General features: G+C 38.6%; 1 protein-coding gene across 6 annotated transcripts in view; it reads right to left on the bottom strand.

Moving 5' to 3' along the window:
- The window catches only part of Foxj3 (forkhead box J3), a 92,579-nt gene that overhangs the window by 12,102 nt on the left and 54,603 nt on the right, over positions 1-25,874 (bottom strand). For 4 of the 6 annotated variants that reach the window (XM_090335081.1, XM_090335083.1, XM_090335087.1 and 1 more), the window contains exons 6-9: positions 16,011-16,112; positions 6,224-6,352; positions 3,913-4,087; positions 272-688 (exon numbers count right to left, since the gene is read on the bottom strand). In XM_090335081.1, the coding sequence (XP_090191207.1) occupies positions 272-688; positions 3,913-4,087; positions 6,224-6,352; positions 16,011-16,112 (823 nt within the window). The remainder of the gene's footprint in view (positions 1-271; positions 689-3,912; positions 4,088-6,223; positions 6,353-16,010; positions 16,113-25,874) is intronic. The other 2 variants (XM_090335084.1, XM_090335085.1) reach the window with 1 other exon arrangement.

Genomic DNA, 25,874 nt, shown 5'->3' with positions numbered 1-25,874 from the left:
CACAATGAGTATTTCCAAAGTACAAATAGACTTTACATTCATTCTCCTTTTAAATTCTAACGGAAAGTAGCCATTAGAAGCAAGAGTTAAAACTAAAACCTGTATGCATTGTGGAATTTGCTTACATCTTCACCTATGTATAGACTATATTATAACTCTAGGGTAATAGTAAGGAAATATAAAGAGACAGGTGAAAAGGGTTAATAGTAAACACTACATGAAGCCCAAATTCAATTCATAGTCAAATATAAACCAGAAGATGAAAACTTACCTGAATTACAGGATACCTGTTGTGGAGGTGGAGGTGGCTGATGTGTTAACGTCTGATGCTGATGGTTGGGATGATGCTGTATGTGCTGATGTGGAGATGAATGCTGGGAGTGAGGGGGTTGGAGCTGGCTGTGCTGCTGTGGGTGTGGTGTTGGGTGCTGAGGACGCTGTGGATGCTGTGGTAAACTGTGTGGTCGATGGGGCGTATGTGGAGACGGCTGTGTGTGCATCTGAGGGTGGGTCATCGAAACTTGTGCAACCGAATTACTGCCTGTGGTGTTAAGACTGCTGGCATGGCTGTTGGACAGGCTGCTTTGGTTGCTGTGTGGGTGAGAGCTCACTGTATTGCTAGGTGAGTGCTGATAGGAACAAGAAGTGTGGGACTGTTGGGAAGATTCAGAAGGGATGTTCATCAAACCTAAAAACAGAGATGTAAAAATCATTTCTGGTCAGATTCCAGATGTGTACTTTGACAATGATCTCCGATATTATATACAGAGCAAAAGTGTATGTCAGGATGCAATACCAGTTGTCTTTAACAGGAGAGCATCCATTACCCACTGGGCTATGAGGTAATGGAGAAGAAATATCATTCTCTCACTTTGGTTGCTACACTTTTTTTTGTCAGTCATGGGGCTTGAACCCTGGGCCTGGACGCTGTCCCTGAGATCTTCAGCTCAAGGTATCTCCTACCCCTTGAGCCACAGCCCCATTTTCCATTTTCTAGTGGTTAATTGGTGCCTGGGCTGACTCTGAACTTCCACGCCCAGCTATGTGCTACACTTTCTAGTGGACACATTTAATAAAATTGTATCTATTTGGTTAATTGAAATAGGATAGGGAAGGGGGGAAAACAAGATGAGGGGTAGGGGTGGGGCGGGGGAAATGGGGACCAAGACATGAGAAAGGGTATCAATGTTTGTGAAGTAATGCACCTTCTATCTGGTGAATATAATGTAACCCTTCTATTAATTACAATAAAAATATATAGAAAAAAAGACAAAACAAAAATTATATCTAACATATAAGCACTAAAGCAAAAGAAAAAGGGACTGGACATACAGCGACACCTTCCTCGAAAAGACAGCCATCTGCCAGGTGCCAGTGCTCATGCCTGTAATCTTACTCAGGAGGCTGAGAGCTAAAGATTGCACTTGGAAGCCAGCCTGGGTAGGAAAAGTCCATGAGATTCTTATCTCCAATAAACCACCAAAAAGCTAGAAGAGAAGCTGTGGCTCAATTGGTTATACACTACTAGACTTGAACAAAAAAAAAACTCTGGGACAGCACCCAAGCCTCGAGTTCAAGCCCCTAAACCAACACACACACAAAGTTATCTTAAGTCTTGAAAGCCAAGTGTTAGGAAAAAAGTGAAAAAGGCAAGGTGCTAGTGGCTCATGTCCTTAATCCTTGCTACTTGGAAGGCCGATAATGATAAGCTTATGGTTTGAAGACAGCCTATACAGACAAAGTTAACAAAACCTATTCTCAACCCATATTTGGGCATGGTAGTGTGCACCTGTCTACACAACTGTGGGAGGCTGAGATCAGGAGGACCAGGTTAACAAGCCAGCCAGGCTTGTCCAAAAAGAGTCCATCTTCATGGAAGGAATCCAGACATAGTAACACATGCTTGTAAAATCCCAGATATGATGAGAGCCTATAAATAGGCAAATCACAAATTTTATCATAAAAATAACCAGTAAGGTCCAGGAGCATAGCCTATTGGTAGAGTGCTCGCCTAGCATGTATTAAGCCCTGGGTTTAATTTTCCTTGGTACCACACCTTTAATCCTAGCTACTCAGGAGGCTGAGATCTGAGGATCACAGTTCAAAGCCAGCCCGGGCACTAAAGAACCCGAGACTCTTATCTCCAATTAATCACTAGTAAATGGGAAATGGGGCTGTGGCTTAAGGGGTAGGATGGTAGCTTTGAGCTAAAGAGCTCTGGGACAATGCCCAGGCCCAGGGGTAGGGCAGATGAGCTGAAGAACTCAGGGACAGCTCCCAGGCTCAGAGCTCAAGCCCCATGACTGCCCACACACACAAAAAAAGATAAATTTTAAGAAAATGTGAATCTCATTTTTAAAATAATAACCAGAAAAAAACCATGTCATGACAAGTTACTGATATTTATCAGTATATAATATTAACTACCCAAGGACAGGAATTTTTGTCTATTTTATTTACTGTTATGAACTTGTAAACTTTTGAAGTGGAATAGTATAACTTAAATGTGTAATTCTTTCAAAATTTATATAATGGAACTTGAACCCAAAGGTGACAGATGAACCTTTTGGAGATGACTAGGGATTAGTGCTCTTTTAAAAATAACTGGTTCCCTTTTGCCTTTCTATCTTATCTGTCAGATAAGGTATTAGATGTCCTTTAAGAACACAGTCCTGAAATGAAGATTGAAATCTAGAATACAAAGAGTCACTAAAATCTTTTGCTTTGACAGGTCTGATAATATGACTTAGTGGTACAGTACTTGCCTAACATTCATGAAGCCCTAGGTTTAATTCCGCAGTACCACATAAACTGAAAAAGATGGAAATGGTGCTGTGGCACAATTGGTACAGTGCTAGACTTGAGCATAAGAAGCTCGGGGACAGCGCCCAGGCTCTGAGTTCAAGCCCTAGCACTGGCATTAAACAACAACAACTTTTGCTTTGAATAAAACTATATAAATGCAAAAAAAAAAAAAAAGGAACATAGCTAGAATGTGCTATGTATAAGTCCCCTTACCAGACATGTAACTCTACCAATTCTTTGATTTTCTCTGTTGTTTTGAACCCAACCTTGGGTTATTTTGTACAGAAATAGGAAAAGGAATAAAATATGAAGTAATAACAGTCAATCTGACAACTAGGAAATGCTTCAATGATAAGAGTTCTTAGCAATTTCTGATTAGTGTTTGATAGGGAAAAGATAATGTAACAATCTGATCCTGTCACATGATTCTAACTAAAATTTAAAAAGTGGCTAGTAGGACAAGAACACACTGTAGTGACAATCTAGCATTTCACTGAGAGCTAATACTGCATTTCAACTAAAATGACTTTTAAGATATTTTAAGTTATGCAAACATAAAAAAGCACACTTAAAAAAAAAGATTGCCCATCTATTCTTGTGGTATAATATTCACCATCCCAAGATTTCAAATAATTCCATTATTACTAAAAAATAATGGAAGTTTTTCCCACATGACACAGATATAGACTCTACCTCAAAAAAAAAAAAAAGAAAAGAAAAGAAAGAACTGGAGGCAGTGTAGCTCAAATAGCAGAGGGGCCCACCTAACAAGAAGGAGGCTCTGCATTCAATCAGTTCTTGTAAAAAAACAAAACAAAACAAAACAAAAAAACCAACCACCACAAAAGAATTCTTCAACAAAGTGCTCCAGGGTGCCCTCGTAATTAAGTAGGCATGATGCCAGGTGAAATTAGTTTCCTTTCTTGTGCTGCATATAACATAAATATACACAGACCATCTTAAAAGCATAAAGAACATAAGTATACAGTTCCAATCATGATGATAATGCTCTAAAATTAAGGAAGTGTAACAGCTGCTACATGAAAATAAAGAAACATTTTCCAGTAAGGTGTTTTAACAAAGAAAGATATCTTTTAAAAAACTCACCTTGCTGACTAAGTGACTGCTCAAAAACTGATTTATAAAGACTCCGAAATGAGGCACTAAGATCTTCAAAATTATATTCTGTGAAAAGCAGTTGCTTGTCTCGTTCTGGAAGATTGTATTGTGGTTGTTGTTGTGGAGTTAATGATTGAGAGACTGGTTCTGGATGGTTTGTCACCTAACAAAAAAAAAAAACACAATGAATTCAATAGCTGTATGTAACAAACGGTTTGTTACATGACATACATAAGTGAAAGCATTAATGCCCATGCTGAACAATAAAAAACAAAGCTATTTATGGCTTTTCCATTCTCTAGCTGTGTATACCTTTATGTGTACAGGAAGAGAAATCATTAAGATGGATCCTGAAGGATTACAGAAACCTAACCCAACGTTTAGATTTACATAGATGAAAAAGTTAAATGATTTGATGAAGATGATTCAATTAATGAGCCCAGAACAAATCATATTAAGTGAGGTAAGCCAAACTCATAGAGACAGATGGTATATGTTTTCTTTCATATGTGGAAGCTAGATCTAAAATACACAAGGGCATAATAAATTATACAGGTCTCTAGGCAGTCACATACATGTGAGACCAAAGGAGGATAATCTCAGTAAAGAACCGAAAGGCACAATGCCTAAGTGCAACAGATCACACAAAATATTATTGAAATGAACTCCAAGAAATGGAAATAAGTACTTTTTTCTCTTTTTTGCTGTTTTTGTTTCCTTTTGGTTCTGTTTGCTTGTATGTCTTTGGGAATATAAGGGGAGGCACAGAAACGGAGGAATCAAGAGTGAGCAAATGCAGAATTACTTCTGAAATTCTAAACATTGCTATAAATGTCTCTTTGTAATACATCCTTGATCTTTTTCCCCTAGAACTCAGTCATCTTTTCAATCTTTATTAATACAAATTGGTTCTGTACACATTTCTTCTACAGAAATACCTTCCTGTCCTTTTTCTTATAATTTGTATTGCTTTTCCTGTTTCTTTTGCAATTTGAGGAACATTTCCTCCCCCAGAGCACTGATAGTAGTTTTGAGTGGTCAGATTTTTTTCCTCTTTACTTTAAAATGTAAATGTAAACTTTAATTCTGTTCTGAGTTTGTTTCCCTGGTGTTATTTTCTTATCTCAGGCCCCTCCCCCCCTTTTTTGTTAGTCATAGGGCTTAATCTGGGCCTGGGCATTGTCCTTGAGCTCTTCGGCTCAAGGCTAGCATTCTACCACTTGGAGCCAAAGTGCCACTCCTAGTTTTCAGGTGGTTAATTAGAGATAAGAGTCCCTTCGACTTTCATGCCTGGGCTAGCTATGAACCAGGACCCTACCACCTCAGCCTCCTGAGCAGGCATGAGCCACTGGTACCAGCATAGGTCCCTCCCTTTTTATCCAGTTTGAGTATTTTTCCTATTTAATCACCCTGGGATAGGAAGTGATCTGGAGAGATCAAATTTGTATCAATGAACAGTATGGTCTTCAACTTTTGTCCTCTGTTTTCTGCCCAATGGTAAGGATAAAAGCCAGATAGCTTGAAAAGAAAAAATCAGATGAAATAAGGATTACATTCTTGTAGTTGGAGCAAATCAGCAAAAGAAGCAAGAGTATTTATAGACAGCTCCCTTTATAACATGCTTTGTTTTCCAGATTAAGATTAAAAAATAGTTAATAATTATTTACCAGTATACCCTAACCTTTGTGTTTTACAGAATCCCTTTCTCCGACCTAAATCTGGAAAACAAATGGATACATGTTTAAGCTTTATCCCCAAAGAAGTATAAAGTACCATCAACTATGGTTCCCCCTAGACATTAAAAACAGATAAAATAGATCAAAATATGTAACTTAACAAATCACATATTGTATCTGTATACTTAAAAGTAAAAGTAAAGTGTCTCACATTCTCATCAGTTGGCAATTCGTTAACTATCTAGGAAAAGAAACCAAATTAAAATACTATCATGGGGCTAAATAGTAGCCTAGAGGTAGAGTACTTGCCTAGCATGCACAAAGTCCTGGGTTCAATTCCTCAGTACCACAGACACAAAAAGCCAGAAGTGGTACTGTGGCTCAAGTGGTAGAGCATTAGCTTTGAAAAAGCTCAAGGACAATGCCTATGCCCTGAGTTTAAGCACCAGGAATGCCCCCCCAAAAAAAGCCTAAAATAACTATCATGATATCATGATAGCATTTATGAAGTTAATGAACTGATTAGTGAGAAATACACATGTTCCTTTTTAAACTTTCATTTCAGTATGTTTGGTTTAGTTTTAGTACTAAATGAACATCAAAAACAAGCTAACTTTACTTACCTGTGTGTAACCGTGCACACTCCCCACACTGTTCAAATTAACAGATGCCAAACTCTGGTCTGAAAGACTGTTGTTAAGGCTACTTCGTGGGCTGTCACTACCATCCTGATCAGTATTGTACAATGTTACCTAAAATGAAAAAAATAAACTGAGTAAAGGGTATTTTTAACCAACAAGCTGCCAGTGCTTTGTTTTTGTTGTTTTTTTTTTTGGGGGGGGGGGGGGACTGAGGGCCTGGCACTGTCCCTGAGATTTCTCCTGGTTTTTTGGTTTTCAGGTGGTTAATTGCAGATGAAGAGTCTCACAGACATTTCAGCCCAGGCTGGGTCTGAACCATGGCCCTCAGATCTCAGCCTCCTGAAGAGCTAGGATTACAGATGTGAATCACTGATGCTTAGGCTCCACTATCAGTGGTTTTTCTTCTAGTGTTTACCTCAACTCCATAGTCCTCAATAATATTCTCAATGCTTTCAAACTAAAGGATGTGTCTATATAGAAGTATATAAATTCAAATGATCAGGTACAATAGTAAATAATAAAGATGACAGAGTTTAACTGTTAAATATTGTCATACTACAAAAAAATTTAAAGGTTACACAAAACTACTGTTACTATCAAAATCTAAGGCATCAAAAAAAAAAACCCTACAAGATATAGAAACAAGAGTGTGTATAAGGTGTGACTATTGTTCTTAATGTACTATGTTATTTCTCATCTCTTTTGTTGTCCCTTGATTATTCTTTGTTACAGTATCTTACCTTGTTATCTGATATATTGTATATATCTTTGTTTATCTGAAATAGGATAGGAAAGGGGGGAAAACAAGATGAGGGGAGGGAGTAGGGGAGGGAAATGAGGATAAAAACATGAGAAGGGGTAGCAATGATTGTTAAGTAATGCACCTTAAGTGATGTAACCCTTCTATTAATTACAATTTTAAAAAAAGGAATTCATAAAGCTGGGTGCAGTGGCTCACACCTAGCTACTTAGGAGGCCAAGATCTGAGGATTCTAGTTCAAAGCCAGCCCCAATACTAAATATGTGAGACTCTTATCTCCAATTAACCTCCAGAAAACCAGAAGCAAGCAGTGCAGTGGCTCTAGGAGAAGGGCGGTAGCCTTGAGCTGAAGAGCTCAGGGACCACGCCCAGGCCCAGAGTTCAAGTCCCAAGATCAACCAAAAAATTAAAAAAAGAAAAAAAAAGAATAACTACTAAATTTGGCATTAAGGTCTAATTTGTACCAAATTATCATCTTGAGTTTCTAGTAAGTAACAAATGTGGTGTACTCTGCTCAGGATACAGCCAATTCTGGCTATGCTAAAATACACAAAAAAATAGGCATATTGTCTCACATTGACATTAGTTTGAAATAGTAGATATATAAGGGAAGAAGGTGTAAGAAATCAGAAGCCTGGGAACTGGTGGATCATGCCACCAGCATGAATACTGTGGAGACTGAGATCTGATGATTGCTACTTAGAGCCAATCCAGGGAAGAAAGTTCTAAAACATTCTTATCTCCAACTACTAAAAGGCTAGCAACTAAACTGTGACTCATGTGAAAGAATGCTAGACTTGAATAAAAAAGCTCAGGGACAGTACCCCAGGACACATGTGTGTGCTGGCACATGCACACATGTGCTAATGCATGTGCGCGCACACACGCACACAATTACAAGAAGGTATAAAGAAAATTTATGTGGGGGCTAGGAGTTTGGCCTAGTGGTAGAGTGCTTTCTACCATGCACAAACTTGATACCACATACATAGAAAAAAGCCAGAAGTGGTGCTGAGGCTCATGTGGTAGAGCTCTAGCCTTGTGAAAGTCCAAGGAGAGTGCTCAGGCCCTGGGCTCAAGCTCAGAACTAGGAAAAGAAATAATAATAAATAAATAAACCAATAAAAAAGTAAATTTATCTGGAGATACTTCTATATAAACATTTATATTTCCATATAAATGCCCTAAAATTTTACTTTATGGGCCTCAAAGAATACTTTAAAGCTTTAAAACAAAATTGATAAATTATAAGCATCCAGTGCTCACTTTCTGAATTGCTACTCTTTCCTGTCCATGTTCAGTTACCAATTACTCAAGACAAAACTATTATTCATCATTCTCAGCAACTCCTCTTAGTTGAAGTGCCAAGACCTACCTTTTTACTAAACTGTAGCACAGAAAATAGAGTGTACAATTATGCTACGAAAAAATGGGCACATCCATTAGGGATCAAAGTACAAAACAGCAGTTCTTAAATTCTGATCACACACATTATCTTAATGTTAAATTTTAAGAAAAGAAAAAGAGCCAGGCTCTGGGTGGCTCCTAACTGTAATCCTAGCTACTCAACAGGCTGAGATCTGAAGATCACGGTTTGAAGCCAGCCCAGGTAGCAAAGTCTGTGAGACTGTTATCTTCAATAAACTACTCAGAGAAAGTCAGAAGTGGTGCTGCGGCTCAAGTGGTACAGCACTGACACTGAGCACAAAGACTCTCAGGGATGGCAACCAGGCCCCAAGTTCAAGGCACCAAAAAAAAAAAAAAATAAGGAAAAAGGGAGATCACTGGCTCACACAAATAATCTTACTTACTCGTGAAGCTAAAATCTGAGGATTGTGATTCAAAGCCAGCCCACCAGTAAAGCCCATGAGACTAATCTTCACTAAAAACTACCAAAAGAGCTAAAAATGGAGCTGCGGCTCAAATGACAAGAGTGCTAACTGAGCAAAAGAAGCTCAGGGACAGGGCTTAGGTGCTGAGTTCAAGCTCTAGGACTGACCAAAGTAATATTAATAACAATAAAACAATCAGTCATGGGGCTGGGAGTTTGGCCTAGTGGTTAAAGTGCTTGCCTAGCATGCACGAAGACCCGGGTTTGATTCCTCGGTACCACATATATAGAAAAAGCCGGAAGTGGTGCTGAGGCTCAAGTGGTAGAGCTCTGGCCTTGAGAAAGTCCAAGGACAGTGCTCAAGCCCTGAGCTCAAGCCCAGGACTGGCAAAAAAAACCAACCAAACAAACAAAAAAAACCAATCAGTCATGCAATTATTAAAATGATGAAAATATTACATGTTAACACATGCAAATTAGTAAAGGGAAATATATACATAGCATTGAAATATATAGAAATATACCTACATACACCTATATATAAATATAAAAATATATAATATAAATATAAACATAAATAAAAGGAAAGAGTGGTATTCTCATTTTTGTTATCTCCATGCTTGCTTAAAAGAAAACAAGATTCTCAAAGTAGCTTTGACATTTGTCCACTGTACTGTGCAGTTTGAAAGGAAGCACAGAAAGCAAACTTGGTACAAGAGAGATGAATGTTCTAATAAAGTCTTCAGATAATTGTGTATAGTCTCTCTGAAAGAATATAAAAATATGACAAGTGATAATTTTTCAAGTTGCAATGTAGAAGTTGAAACCATAGCAATAAGCTTTGTGTATTCTGTTCCATTAAACTCTACTGTTCTTTTGTGTGTGTGGTGGTGGTGGTACTAGAGTTTGATCTGATGCTATCCTACTGCTAGGCAGGAGCTCTACATGTGAGCCACACTCCCAGCCTTCTTTTGCTTTAGTTGTTTTTTGAATAATCCTGTGTTTTTGCCTGGGACTGAACTCAAACTGTGATCCTTCTAATTTCAACCTCTCACAGTTTGGTTTACAAGTCTGCACCACCATTCCTAATGGCTTATTTACTGATTAATGAGGGATTAATTAATGAGGGAACTCTTTCCCCCTCCTCCCTCCCCCCCTCCCTCTCTCGCCTGGGCTAGCTATGAACTGTGATCTCCCTCATCTTGGCCACCACAGTAGCTGGGATTACAAACATAAGTCGCAATGACCAGCTCTCTACTTCGACTGGACTATTTATCCATGTATGATTTTATAGCATCATGCACTGGTCATCTGGAAAATAATGGTTTGCTAAATTATACAGACCTTTAAAATATGAACACATTTAATCACATAACCTGAAAATAATATCAAACTTGTTAACATTGCTCAATTGCTTTAGAAATATCTTTAAATAGTAGGAAATGCTGACTCACTACAGTGTGCTTTCTCAAAATTCTGGCAGCAGGAGGTTTGCTTAAAATTTTACCTTAAAATAACAGACTTGCTGCTTTGTTCATTTCTATAAGAAAATACTGGCCAATATCCAAACAATAAGTCAGTGAGACCCTATGTCAAAAACAACAACAACAACAAAAAACTAGCCAGGTGCTGGTAGTGCCTCATGCCTACTCAATAGGCTGGTATCTGAGGATAATGGTTCAACACCAGCCTGAACAGGAATGTCTATAGGACTCATCTCCGGTTAACTACCAAATGAAGCTGTGGTTCAAGTAGGAGATAGGGCTCAAGTGATAGAGCTCCAACCTAGCAAGTGCAAAGCCCTGAGTTCAAACACCAGTACTGCCAAATAAATAATTATTATTGCCAAGTTCTTTTCAAGTAAAAAAGTAATCCATAAACATTGTAGATTCCAACCTGGTCACACAAATGCTTTTCCTTGAATGCTTCCGTATGGGGAAGTGCTTTTACACATTCTTTCCAACTCACTATACAGATTATTAAAAGGAAATACATTCAATGGTCACAACTTAATAAAAACAGATTTTTGCATTATCAAAAATACTCCTACATGAAGCTAGAATTATTATACTTTTTTTGTGGGTCATAGGGCTTGAATTTGGCCTGGGAGCTGTCCCTGAGCTCTTCAGCTCAAGGCTACCACCTTACCCTTGAGCCATGCCCCACTTCTCATTTTCTAGAGGTAAGAGTCTCAGGTCCTTTTGTGCCCAGGCTGGCTAGGATTACAGGTGTGAGCCACCGCACTCGACTAGAATTCTTTTTTAAACTTAAGATATGTGACAATGGAAAAATACCAAGACTACTTGTACAGTTAGATATCCGTGCTATAATTTGTGCTAAGATATCAACAAGTTTACACACAAATGCTTCTACTGCATTAGTGAAAATACAAATATAAGACAAATAACAACCAGGAGTTTAGCCTAGTGATAGCATGCTTGCCTAGCATGCAGGTAGACTGGGTTCGATTCCCCGGTACCACATACATAGAAAAAGCTAGAAATGGTGCTGTGGTTCAAGTGGTAGAGTGCTAGCCTTGAGAAAGCCCAAGGAAAGTGCTCAGGCCCTGAGCTTAAGCCTACATTTGGCAAAAAAAAAAAAAAAAAAAAAGAAAGAAAGAAAAATAACATTCACAAAAAGTCTTGACTTTATGGACTCCCTACAATGGTATTGGTGACCCGGAAGTCCACAGGCTGACCATGCATTAGAGCACTGCTGATACAGAAAATTCAATGCTCTAGTAACCCTGCTCATGCCCTTCCTAATCATCAAAGTTAGCTGCTGTCCAACCCACATCTCCTGTCTGAGAAGGGATTTCTACCAATATCCACGTGTTTTCCTATTTGTTTAATGTATTTATGTGTGTGTTGGTCCTGGGGCTTGAACTCAGGGCCTAGGTGCTGACCCTGAGCTTTTGTGCTCAAGGCTAGCAAGCTATCACTTGAGCAACAACTCCACTTCCAGTTTTTGGTAGCTTAAGGGAGTTAAGAGTCTCACAAACTTTCCTGCCCAGACTGGTTTTGAACTATGACCTTCAGAGCTCAGCATTCTGCGCAGTTAGGATCACAGGCCCGAGGTTTTCCTATTTGTGAGACAATTATGAGGTAAATTAACATCTACTCTTTTATTCTTTGTTTTCAGTCCAAAACCAGCAACTGAAGTTGGTACCTGATGCTTTCATTCATGGGCTAACACTCTTACCAATTGAGGCATACCTCCAACCCCTTAATTTCCACTTATTCTTTATCATTACCTTCTTCCTATTTAAAAAAATCATTTTATTCTTTGAGAGTTTTATTGTATTATCAGTTATTAACTTCAGATGTAAATAAAATTGATTTTCTCACAGATACTGTGCTGTTAAAAATTCTGCTGAGTCTACTCTTAATGTGCTACCAACATATGTTCCAATTATAGTAGGCATATTCTTGGTATTTAGAATAATGAAGCCTCTATTTTCAACAGTTTCTTCAACTACTAATGGTTATTTGGGTTTTTACATTAGGATCAGCTTGACATTTTCTAATCTCTTATTTCTCCATAAGCAGATCAGTATTTGACTGAGAGAACACCAATCTATATATCAACTAAGGAAACATTACTTTTTTATAATACCTTCTACCTGAAAAACATATTCATATTTAATTAGTTTTTATTAGTTTCTTTCCCCCTCCCCTTCTTTTCAGGCTAGTACTAGGGCTTAAAGTCAGACACTGGGCACTATCCCTTAGTTTTTTTGTGTTTTGTTTGTTTGTTTTGTTTTTTTGGCTCTACCACTTGAGCTACAGCTCTACTTCTGTCTTTTTGGTGGTTAGGTGAAGATGTATTCCATAGATATATATATATATGATAGTGTTCAAAAACATCAAATACATAGGATTAAATGAACTTGATATAGGAATCTTTGCAATGTTACCAAAAGAAGCTAGGGGCTGGTGGCTCACACTTATAATCCTAGTTACGCTCAGGAGGCTGAGATCTGAGGATCGAGGTTCACAACCAGCCCAGGCACTAAAGAATGTGAGACTCTTATGTCCAATTAACCACCAGAAAACAGAAGTGGCACTGTGGCTCTAGAGATAGGGTGATAGCTTTGAGCTGAAGAACTCAGGGACAATACCCAGGTCCAAAGGACCTAGGGAAAAAAGAAAAAGAAAAACTGATTTCCAATATTCAATTTTCTTATCAGCGACTCCTTTTTCATAATAAAAGGCCTATTCAATAAGTCATCTTTCCATTTATGATATATATTTTATGAATAGTATAGAAATAAGTTTCTTTCAGTATGATAATCTGCCTTTAATTTGAATATTTTCTCTATTTGTCTTTTAATGTAATTTCTCATACAACTGGCTTTCTTTTGTTCCTACTCTTTTCTTGGTTGATTTCTTTCTCCCTTCTTGCTTACTCACAAATGGGCCCAGTGCTAATTTTCCTTATGACCTGTGGATTCTTTACTTAGAAGAGTTGTTCAACTTTGATAAAAAATTTATTTAAAAAATTACTGATGCTTTGGATGGTGTTATTTTTTTCCAAATAGAATTTAGGTTTTTTTTTTCTTACAAGAAAAACAGTTGCATATCACTACAAAAACAGTTCAGTGTAGTTTATTTTGGTTTACTTTTGTTCATGGGACTGAACTCTTCTCAAGTAATTTCACAGGCTAGAATACTTATCATATCTTTTTGAAGACTATGAACAACAATTTTCTTTTTTTTTTTTTTGCCAGTCCTGGGCTTGAGCTCAGGGCCTGAGCACTGTTCTTGGACTTTCTCAAGGCTAGAACTCTACCACTTGAGCCTCAGCACCACTTCCGGCTTTTTTCCCCCTATATATGTGGTACCAAGGAATCGAACCTGGGTCTTCGTGCATGCTAGGCAAGCACTTTAACCACTAGGCCAAACTCCCGGCCACTATGAACAACAATTTTATTTCCCTATTCAGTGAGGCTGCTAAGTGCTGGCTAGTGAAAACTCGGCTTTATGTCTGAACCCAAGTACACTGAATGAGAAGTTATCAAACATGTAAAGTGGGTATTTTTTACAAAAAGCTAAACTCAATTCTGAGATTCTTTATAATTTTATTTCCTTAAAGCCTCAGATATTTTGTAGTCCCAAACTCCAGTTCTTTTCTTCTAATCTCAATGATATTCTAAGGCTGCTTTCTGTTTGGCCTTTATGCTATGCACTAAGAACTGAGGTATGACTCAAAGGGAAATTTTCAGAGCTTGTTTCAACCTGCTTTCCTCACTGAAGGCCTAGGTTGTCTTAGTTTCCATTGCTGGCCTCCTTTTTCTCTTTTTAATTATATGTGTATGTGTAATGTTAGGGGAGAAACTATTTCATACATACAGACAGAAGGATTTGTCTGAGACTACATATTCATCTCAGAAAGAAGTCCAAATATTCTAGCTCCTTAAATACATGATTTGATCATAAAATCCCAACATTACTATTTCTTATCACCTAATACCCTATCATTTGATCATCATTTAGGTCCCCAGTACCAATTACAGACTATTGTAAAGAAAAATATTAGAGATTTCTGATTCTAAACCACCCACTTTCACTGGAAATCATCTCCAGGGATGATTTTCCCCTCTAACTCTATTCACAAGGATAGTGTAACCATAATTAGTAAGACAGCATTGGAATCCTGGAAACATTACTACCAATTGCAAACAATATAAATATTCAGACCCCATTGCCTAAGTAATTAATATCCCAAAGATTGCCATCTGGAAAAAAAATCATTATTCTCTACCTCAGTTACCAGTTTCTTTTCTAAATTTGATTATGTTACTCTCTGATGTATAAATCTCTTCCCCCCCCCTCGCTTTCTCTTTTTTGCCAGTCCTGGGGCTTGAACTTAGGGCTTTGAAATTGTCCCTGAGCTTCTTTTGTTCAAGGCTAGCACTCTACCACCTGAGCCACAGCATCACTTCTGGCTGTTTCTGTGTATGGAGTAGAGGACTCGAACCCAGGGTTACATGCATGTTAGACAAGCACTCTAACAACAGGCCATATTCCCAGCCCTGATTTACAAATTCATCTTCAGTTTATCCACTACCTCTCCCCAAGTAGATCCTATGAATATGCTAGTAATTCATAATTTTTGTATATGCATTTATATTTACATATGTAAGATTGAGAAGTAGAAGTAATACAAATCCAAATAAAAACCAGAGAGAATAAACAGGTAAATGCTAGGAGGACTAGGTAAAAGCTAGAGTGAGACAGAGTGTGAGCATGAGTATGAGAGGTACATGGCTTCAAAATATTCACCAACTAATAAGGAGGAAATTAATATATAAATTAACTCATGAATCTCCCAGTACTTCCTAGAGTTTTCTAGATCTTTTAAATCATTCAAGTTTTGACATATATTAAGAAATTACCTTGAGACGAGACATTTGTACCCCACTATGTATTTAATAACTTAGCATCACAACAAATGCAGCACACTACCAAATACTGCTTCTAGGTATGTTTTAAGACTTGAATATCACAAAAATAAGTTAATAATTATCCCAATGAACTCCAATGAGGTTATCCAAATTATTCACATTATCCATTTTACTGGGATCTGTTGACTCCCTGGAATTTGATAGTTTCTTCTTTTTTCAACCACACAGAGAGTCATCAAAGTTTTTAAACTAATTAATTCAATAAAATATTAGCTCAGAAATTCTATCAATGAGAACTGGCAGAATCAAGAATTTAAATGAATACTGCACGCCTAGTAAGCACCTTCCAACTTCTTCCAAGAAGTAATTTCTTCTAATTTATGCATATTTCAAAACATTCTGTAGCTAGCTCTCAAACTTGTATCACTTTTTTTTTTTGCTGAGTCATGGAGCTTGAACTTGGCCTGGGCGCTGTCCCTGAGCTCTTCACCTCAAGGCTACCGCCCTACCCTCGAGTCAAGCCCCATTTCCCATTTTCTAGAGGTTAATTGGAAATAAAGAGTCTCAGATCCTTTTGTGCCTGGGCTGGCTTTGAACCTTGATCCTCAAATCTCAGCCTCCTGAGTAGCTAGGATTACAGGCATGAGCCACCCGCGCCCAGCAAACTTGTATCACTTTTAAGCTTAATCATATAATACTCTATTATCATTAAAATGCATATTAAATATATTACTCAAGGATATTTAAAAAACATTTTTTTAAAAACAATTACTTTGTTAGTCACAGTGTTGATGGCCAGAGTTGGAGAGGCACTTCCCGAAATAATACACTCCATTCCCAAAGAATCTGAATCTATGCTATATGGAGTTGAGGCCTAAAATACAAGAACAAAACAAATAATTGTTAGCTCATATATCCAGCAACTGTAACAGTTTGAAGGGATTTCATCAAATTTTCCAACATCTAGCTTTGTGTTTTGTTTCTGAAAACACCACAGAATTCAATTGGCATGGCTACTTCCCAGCAACTTTTTGGGGGTATGTGCTGTTGTTACTAGGGCTCCAAGTTGGCTTCATACTCTTTTTGGTTCATGGCTGGACTCTACAACTTAAGCCAGGTTAACTGTAAAGAGTCTTAAGGATTTGTTTGTCAGGGCTAGCTTCAAATCAAGATCATGTCTGTTCCCTAAATAGTTAGAATTATAATTGTGAGCCACACCTATAGTTTTTTCTTTATTGAAAAAAATTTTTCCCTGTTTTTTTTTTCTTTTAAATTACTTTTAACAATCTATGCAGTTCAAGGATATATTATTTTGTTAGTTTTTACAGTATTATTTGAGCTCATTGCCTCAATTCTTGCTAGGCAGGTGCCCTGCTTGTAAAGCAATACCTCTAGTCTGTTTTTACCCCGGTTATTTTTGAAATAGGGTCTCACTTCCTGCCCAAGTATAGTCCTGGGCTGCAATCCATCTATTTTAGGCTTCTAGGCATAGTTTGACTAACAAGCATGTGCCACCATCCTCAGCTAAGAAGGGGTCTCTTGAACTTTTCTGCTTAAGGTTGGTCTCCATTACTGATAGTTTCAATCCCAGCCTTCCAATTAAGAGAGGGTTATATGCATGAGCCACTAGTGCCTGCCTTAAAAACAATAAAACTGTAGTGGAGCCTGCTAATGGTCCCCCCTAATAGCCACTCTTCAGTAATATACTTCTAGTCATCTACTTAAGAGACTACTCAGATAACAAACTACATTTATCAGATTCATGTGCAGCTAGCTGTGTCTGTAATACAGCCAACAGGATATGATGTGAATAGGAGTGATATGTACAACTTTTGCAATGCATCTTTGAAAGGAATATTCTGGTCCTGTTATTTCCCTTTTATTGAAGGCTGGAACAGAAATGGTGGTAGTAGTCTTATTTAACCAAACTTTAGGCTAATATCTTACAGGAAAAAAAGAAAAACAAGATCAGAAAGAATCTGGATGTCTGAATGACCCTGTAGTACAGAGCTGTATATTCTTCTGATCAGATTAGTCAGCTTAGACTTTTTTTTGGGGGGGGGGGGGGCGGGGGTCGGTGATTGGGCTTGAACTCTGGGCCGGGACACTGTCCCTGAGCTCTTCAGCTCAAGGCTAGTGCCCTGCCTCCTGAGCCACAGCGCCACTTCTGGTTTTTCTAGTGGTTAATTGGAGATAAGAGTCTCCCAGCTAAGATTTTCTTCTTAATACTTAAAAGTCTAACCAGAGTGAATGTGATAATGGTAAACTTGCTGAAGTTATGTGTTTTTTGTTTTAATATGGGATTTTATTTTTTCTTGATTGGAAGGAGGCCATAGGAATTGGAGAAAACAGGATCACTCTAGCAAAGGGCGACTAGTGAGGACTTGGTTGGCCCCATAAGCCCTGGGGTCCGGAACAGAGGCCTGGACACCGGCCTAAAAGCTGAGATAAATTGCTCCTCCTAAATTGGTAGGATTTTGGAGAATTTGCACAGTAATAAGCTCTGGATTGTTCTTTGAGCTTCTCAAAAGGGAAAAGTCAATTCAAAGATTGTAAGCTACTAAGTATTCCAGCCAAGTGCTGACTAACACAGCTGGATAGTGTACCTCAGAAAGTAGGTGAGAAATGCTTCCCTGTTGCCCCAGGAGTCAAATACTAATGACGTAAGAGCTCACTTACCTGCCAAAATTCACTTTTATACTAGTTTTTCAGTGCTTTAATATTTGTAACTTAAATTTTACAAACACTACTGCAACTTCAATGAAACTGAATTGTGTGAATGAAGCTTTTTGCTTATTATAGTATTTATTATACTACTTAATTCAGTAAATATATAAAAGTAGCCTTCAATTTATTTTTGTATTATTTTCCATGTCTTTACCTGCAGTTGTGTATGCGAATTTACCTTGGGAATTAAGATATAATACTAAGGACCAATAAACAATCATCCAAAAAAAAAAGTCTAAGCTGAAGCCGTGCACAGTGGCTTATGCCTACAATCCTAGCTACTCAGGAGGCTGAGATCTGAGGATCAAAGTTCAAAGTCAGCCAGGGCACTAAAGAACAAGAGACTCTTATTTCCAATTAATCAAATGGAAGTGGGGCTGTGGCTCAGGGGTAAGGTGGTAGCCTTGAGCTGAAGAGCTCAGATACAGCTCCCAGACCCAGAGTTCAAGCCCCATGACCCACCAAAACAAAAAATCTCTAGTTTAAATCTCCTAGTTGACCTTACTTTGTGTATAAGAACAACTGAATAGCATCTCAAATAAAACAACTGCATATGTCATTTATAAAGCAAACATGGAGCTGGTACGGTAGCTCATGCCTGTAATCCTAGCTACTCAGGAGGCTGAAATCTGAGGATCAAGGTTCAAAGCCAGCCTAGGCACAGAAGGACCTGAGACTCTATCTTCAATTAACCTCTAGAAAACAGGAAGTGGGGCTTGGCTCAAGGGTAGAGAGGCAGATTTGAGCTGAAGAGCTCTGGGACACTGCCCATGCCAGGGACAGGGCGGTAGCCTTGAGCTGAAGAGCTCAGGAACAGTGCCCAGACCAAAGTTCAAGCCCCATGTCCCACAAAAAATATATACATATATGGGCATCAAAAATATACATTTTTTCATTGAAAAATATGAATATAGATACATGTATATGTGTGTGTATGTATGTATGGTGATAACTCATTCTTCCTCATCCAAAAGACATAAAAACTTCAACTTTACTGCTGAGGAGTAAAGGCCAAATATAAATAATTTGTGATCAGGATGCCAGTTCCATGTATATTCCCTCTTTGGCAAAAGGTATTTGTCCCACACAAAACAAAAACTGAACAGATCCCCCCCCCCCCCCCCCCCCGCGGGTCACAGGGCTTGAAATCTGGGCCTGGGTGTTGTCCCTGAGCTCTTCAGCTCAAGGCTACTGCTCTACCCTTGAGCCAAGCCCGACTTCCCATTTTCTAGAGGTTAACTGAAGATAAGTGTCTCGGTCCTTTTGTGCCAGGGGTGGCTTTGAACCTTGATCATCAGATCTCAGCCTCCTGAGTAGCTAGGATTACAGGCATAAGCCACCATGCCCAGCTGAAAAGGTAAATTTTAAAGATCAGACTTGGGCCCGAAGGTTGCATTTCAATGGTAGAACCTACCAAGCACTGCACAACACGCTGAGAGTTCAATCCCTCACACACACAAAGATCATCCTGAATATACAAGAGCTCAATTTCACTGAGGAACATTTCAGCGATTAATCTACCACTAAGCTCCTCAGTACAGTTTTATTTTTATCAGATAAGTTAATCAGCATGAGGGTAAGGAGCAAGAAACATAACTGAAAAGAGGAAAAACTAGAAGTCACTTCTACATGCTAGAATCCAGCAATCAGGTATTGGGTACTCATTTAGAGTGAGGTGAGAATGAAACAGGCGTTCAGTAGCAGAAGTAGAAGAACTATAAAGACAACGTTTTCATGCTTCAGGTTTGGTGCTGGCTAGCTTAGGTGCAGCTAAACTAACAGATTAGCATCATAATCTTCATTGTCATTATCATCATTTGTCATCATCATCCAGGGTTTGAACTCATGATCTTGGACTTGTTAGGCAGACCTTCAAACCACTTGACCCAAGCCTCTAACCCAAGATTACTTTGAAAAACTACAAATCACATGTTTCCTTGACTCTGTATAGTCACTGCAGTCTAGATTACTGGTTTGCCATTTTTCTACTGGTAGAAGGGAAAAGCCTGTATATGTGATTTTATGCAAATTATTCAATCTTGACGCTTATTTATTCATCTATAGATAACTATGTCACTTCCTATAGAAATCTGTTAAGACCACTAATGAAATAAGTCATGTAAAATACTTAGCACTGTCCCTGATATGTACAATAAATATTAATTACTATGACAACCTCTAGAACGTATCTGCTATTGATGTCATAATATACAAAGGAATATTCAATATTTAGTGACAAGAGAAAACTTTGATATGAGACTATATTCCCAGATGGTCATGTTTTTGGCTTCAGTTATTATGAATAGATAATACTTAAAAAAAAATCTCAACTATTTAACACTATTCTTTCACAGATACTTTCTTTTCTTTCAATAGAAAGTAAAAGGCACTTTCTTTAAAAATTCCCAGTAGTATGGTACACTTTTATTTGTAAGAATGATTGTTCTTTATTGGTAATATGCTGATTAGAAAAGTCTAATTAGAAAAAGTCTGAGTGAGCATAGGGCTGGGAGTTTGGCCTAGTGGTAGAGTGCATGCCTAGCATGCATGAAGAGCTGGGTTTGATTCCTTGGCACCATATACACAGATAAGCAGGAAATGGTACTGTGGCTCATGTCGTAGAGCTCTAGCCTCAAGAAAACCCAAGAACAGTGTTTAGGCCCTGAGTTCAAGCCCCTAGACTGGCAAAAAAAAAAAAAAAGAAAAGAAAAAGTCTGAGTGTAGGGCAGGATGGCAGATGGGAAGCACCTATCATTTTCACTTCATGGATGAGATTGTGGTAACACATTCTGAAGAAGGGGAGTAGAAAGGGGGGGAAAAAAAAGCAAATGAGGTTGCAGGGAGCCAGAAAATACAGAAAAGCAATCACAACAGAAGAAAACCAGCAAGGCCTTTGGAGCCAGTGCCTGACTCACTTGGCTAAGGGAGTAGGGAAATGGAAAATGGCAATACAAGGTAAAATCAGTCCCACAGAGAGATTGCCAAATTCAGTGCAGGAAAAAACATAAGTAACTTCAACGCCTTATTCCCAGCACAGAACTTGGAAGGCAGTAACTTACATTCTGTATCTCTTCCCCACATAAGTCCCAGGGAGCAACAGAGTTGTCATCTTGAAGTTTCTCTGGAGCCCAGGGGCAATCACAGCTTAACAAATTACAGGACATTTGGCTACTATATAATTTGGGTATAAATTAACAGGGACCAGAAGAAAAGTTTAAGTTGCAGGAGGCTACACTGCAGCTTAGAATGCAGAGGCTGGAGAAGCCCATCAGCAGGACTGGAAGACAGAAGACTAGGAGTTCCCATCAAGCCAGATATCAGAAACACCTGCCAGTGGTTATAGTTCCCACCCAAGAAAGAACTGTGGCATCCCACAAACTTGGCACACATATGGGACTTTCCACTAAGCTTTAGCAGCTCAAAATTGTCCAACATCCATAGAACAAAAAGCTATCAAACTGATAAAACATTACGTATAATTATAGAACTACACTGAGTTGATGTTGTGTTGGCTTGCTAGATAGATAACTCTTCTTTCATTCCTGTAGCATATACCCCTAAACCAGTACTTTACCATTATAACTTCATCCTTCTAAATAGTATCTTCCTTTGTAAATGAAAATTCTATGAAACTTTATCTTTTGGGGGGCTGGTTTGTTTCTCAGCACTTTTAAGTGTGGCAACTTATGCTTGTAAATCCCAGGGACTATAAGATTATGAAACTTTTTTTTAAGGGGGGGGGGGGAGTCATGTGGCTTGAACTTGGTCTGAGCACAGTCTTTGAGCTCTTCGGCTCAAGGCTTCCACCCTAACCCTGGGCCCCGGGCATTGTCCCTGAGCTACCCCACTTCCCATTTTCTAGAGGTTAACTGAAGATCAGAGTCTCAGGTCCTTTGGTGCCTGGGCTGGCTATGAATCTTGATCCTCAGATATCAAGATATCAGCCTCCTGAGTAGCTAGGATTACAGACATGAGCCACCACTCCCAGCCATGAGACCTTATCTCAAAAAACAACACAGGTATGGTGGTATATCACTGTGAATCCAGCAATATGGGGATTGGAAGGGGGGGCGGGCCCGCAGGTAAAAGGATATAGTTTAAGGCCAGTCCCAAGCAAAAATACCAGCAAGCAAAAAATAACTAAAACCAAAACAAGGGTTAGGGAAAGAGAGGCAGAAAGCTTGGTTCAAGCAGAAGAGTCTTTCTTTCTTTCTTTCTTTTTTTTGGCCAGTCAGTCCTGAGGCTTGAACTTAGGACCTGAGCACTGTCCTTGGGCTTTTTCAAGATTAGAGCTCTGCCACTTGAGCCACAGCACCACTTCTAGCTTTTTCTATGTATGTGGTATTGAGGAATTGAACCCAGGTCTTCGTCCATGCCAGGCAAGCACTCTACCACTAGGCCAAGCTCCCAGCCCCAGAAGAGTATTTCTTACTAAGCACAAGGCATTGAGTTCCTACCCCAGTACTGAGTGTAGAAATCAAAACAATGTCCTTGATTTTTGTTCCTTCAAGCTGTCTACCTGAATCATACTTCCATTCTTAAATATCTAGAGCATAGTTAAAATGGAATCTCAACTATTTTCTAGCCCCTTTTTAACTTGTAGGCCAATCACGCAAACCTTAGACTGGAATATCCTTTGCTACTTCCTCTGAAAAAAGTTACACTTTTGTTGTTCTGGATTTAGGGCTTGAACTTAGGGCCTGGCCACTACCTATGAGCTTCTTTGGCTCAAGGATAGGTCTCTATAGCAGTGACACTTCCAGTCTTTTCTGAGTAGTTTATGGGATGTTAGGAGCCTCAAGGGCTTTCTTGCCCGGGCTGGCTTTGAAGGGCAATCCTCAGATCTTAGCCTCCTGAGTAGTTAGGATTATAGACATAGCCACTAGTGCCTGGCAAAAGCTATACTTTTTCTTTTATTTTTTATTGTCGGGGTAATGTACAGAGGGGATACAATTACATTGGCCAAATAGTAGGTGCATTACTTCTCACACATTGATACCCCTTCTCATGTTTTTGTCCCCATTTCCCTCCCCCCACTCCCTCCCAATCATCTTTTCCCCCAAAAGCTATACTTGTATTTCATAATTTGCATCCTAGGCAGGATTACCTACTTTTTTATTAAATAATTTTTATTGTGATTAATAGAAGGGTTACATTATATTCACCAGATAGAAGGTGCATAACTTAACAAACATTGATACCCTTTCTCATGACATGGTCCCCATCCCCCCCTCTCTTATCTTGATTTCCCCCCTTCCCTATCCAATTTCAAATAACCAATTAAGCACATATAAAATATATCAGATAACAAGGTGAAAAATTGTAACAATATGAGATAACCAAGGGATGGCAAAAGAGATGAGAGATAACATAGTACATTAAGGACAACAGTAACTCATATAGCTTTTGTTTCCTTCTCCTAGAGGTCCTTAGCTATGGTGTCGTACTATTTGGCCTAATATTGCTAGATTTTGTTCTATTGTAAATCTCTGCTAAGAGAGCCCAAGGTTTCTACTGATTAGGACAAATGAGGAAGACTATTTGAGCCTATGTTCCTTTGAGTCTGGCTTACTTCACCTAGTATGATTTTTTCTAAGCCTTTCCATTTCCTAACAAACGGGGTGATGTCGTTCTTTCTGACAGCAGCATAGAATTCCACTGTGTATATATACCACATCTTGTTGATCCACTCATCAACTGAGGGACATCTGGGTTGGTTCCATATCTTTGCTATGGTAAATAGTACTGCAATGAACATCATGTGCTAGTGGACTCAGTATGCCCTTGTTTCTGGATGGCTGGGTAAATGCCAAGTAGTGGAATTGCTAGGTCATAGGGGAGCTCTATGTTTAGTCTTTTGAGGAACTGCCATACTGCTTTCCATAGTGGTTGAACGAGTTTGCACTCCCACCAACAAGGATTACCTACTTTTTTTTTTTTTTTGCCAGTCCTGGGCTTGAGCTCAGGGCCTGAGCCCTGTCCTTGGACTTTCTCAAGGCTAGAGCTCTACCACTTGAGCCTCAGCACCACTTCTAGCTTTTTTTCTATGCATGTGGTACCGAGGAATTGAACCCAGGTCTTCGCGCATACTAGGCAAGCACTCTACCACTAGGCCAAACTCCTGGCTCCGGATTACCTACTTTTGAATCACTATTACTGCTTGGTCTAACATATTAGTTACTTGAAACTTCCTATGCCACTTATAATCACAATTATATGACTTCATTACTTATGTTCATATTAAATATTATACTTTTATACAGCTGTAGATGCTAAGTGTTCTGTACTTACTTATTCACAAAGTCCAGGTGCTAAATCTATTTTAAGAAGCGGTGTCAGTAGGGTAAAAACTGAGATTTGTTTACTGAAATCATTACATACTGAGCATATCAGCATCTGTCTTAAAATTAAGTATAGCTGTTACCACAAACTTTTGTGTGATGCCAAAAACGGTTTTGATTTTTTCATTCTACATATACTGAATTCCCTCTGGAGATTCCAATAAAGCTGCCTAAGTCATACTGCTCATATACCTCATTTTGTTCTGATGCTTCATACATTTATGTAATCCCAACCCCATTTGAGGTCCTTATCTTTATGGATAAAAAACTTTACACCTTGACCAGTAATAGGCATAGATCAAATTTATTTGAAAAAATATTTACTCAGTTTCCTTATCTATTCTCCTTGCCCAGATTTATTCTGACATCTATTATAAACACTAATCCATGAAAAACACTAATGCTGGAAATAAAAATACTTTTTTCCTTGAAGGGGAGATAAGTTCAATGAAGAATCCAAGGTTATAAAAACAAAAAATTTCTTGCTGGGAGAGGTGGCTCACGCCTGTAATCCTAGCTACTCAGGAGGGAGGCTGAGATCTCAGGATTGTGGTTCAAAGCCAGCCTGGGCACTAAAGTTCATGAGACACTTATCTCTCATTAACCACCAGAAAACCGAAAGTGGCTCAAGGGGTAGGGTGATAGCCTTGAGCTGAAGCACTCAGGGCAGCTCCCAGGCCAGAGTTCAAGTCCCATGACAGAACAAAAATTTTTTGTTCTATAAAATGTGAGAAACTTTATAACTTAACAAAAATTCTATGAGTACAAATGAAAAAAGTAAGAAAAGGATTCACAAAGTCTTAAACACTCCAACTGAGTCTTCAAGAACAGTACATAGATGGGAAAACCCCTGGGAGAAAGTGAAGGAAGGGATGGCACTATTCAAAAAGAAATGTTTTCATTACCTGACTTACATAACCCTAACCTCTCTGTACATCACTTTTACAATAACAGTTTTTTATTTTAATTTTATTTACTTATTTATTTTTTTGCCAGTCCTGGGCTTAAGCTCGGGGCACTGTCCTTGGACTTTCTCAAGGCTAGAGCTCTACCACCTGAGCCTCAGCACCATTTCCAGCTTTTTCCTATGTATGTGGTACCAAAGAATTGAACTTGGGTCTTCATGCATGCTAGGCAAGCACTCTACCACTAGGCCAAACTCCTGGCCAACAGTTTTTTAAAAAGAGTAACAGCGATAAGGTAATTGTGTGTGCTTCCGTTACAATACTAGAATTGTTAAAAGAGTGGAAAAAAAACTGAAATGCTGATGTTTGACAGTAGGTTAAATGCTAACTAAAATTAGGCTACAATACATAACTGAAGGGGGGGAGAGAAATGGGGACAAAAACATGAGGAGGGCTATCAATGTATGTGAAGCAATGTACCTTCTATCTGGTGAATATAACTGTAACCCCTCTATTAATTACACTAAAAATATAAGAGAAAAAAGTATATATATGTATGTATGTATGTATGTATGTATGTATGTATGTATAATTGAAGATATCAACCACAGCGCTTTTTTCTTCTATTTTTTCAAGTTGATTTTAAGCAAGGACTTACGAAGA

This window comes from Megascapheus bottae, chromosome 6 (assembly GCF_031878675.1).
Source record: "Megascapheus bottae isolate mThoBot1 chromosome 6, mThoBot2.hap1, whole genome shotgun sequence".
NCBI classification, from domain to species: Eukaryota; Metazoa; Chordata; class Mammalia; order Rodentia; family Geomyidae; genus Megascapheus; species Megascapheus bottae.
Note: the sequence above shows the minus strand (reverse complement) of the source record. Positions and strands in the feature narration are given on the sequence as shown.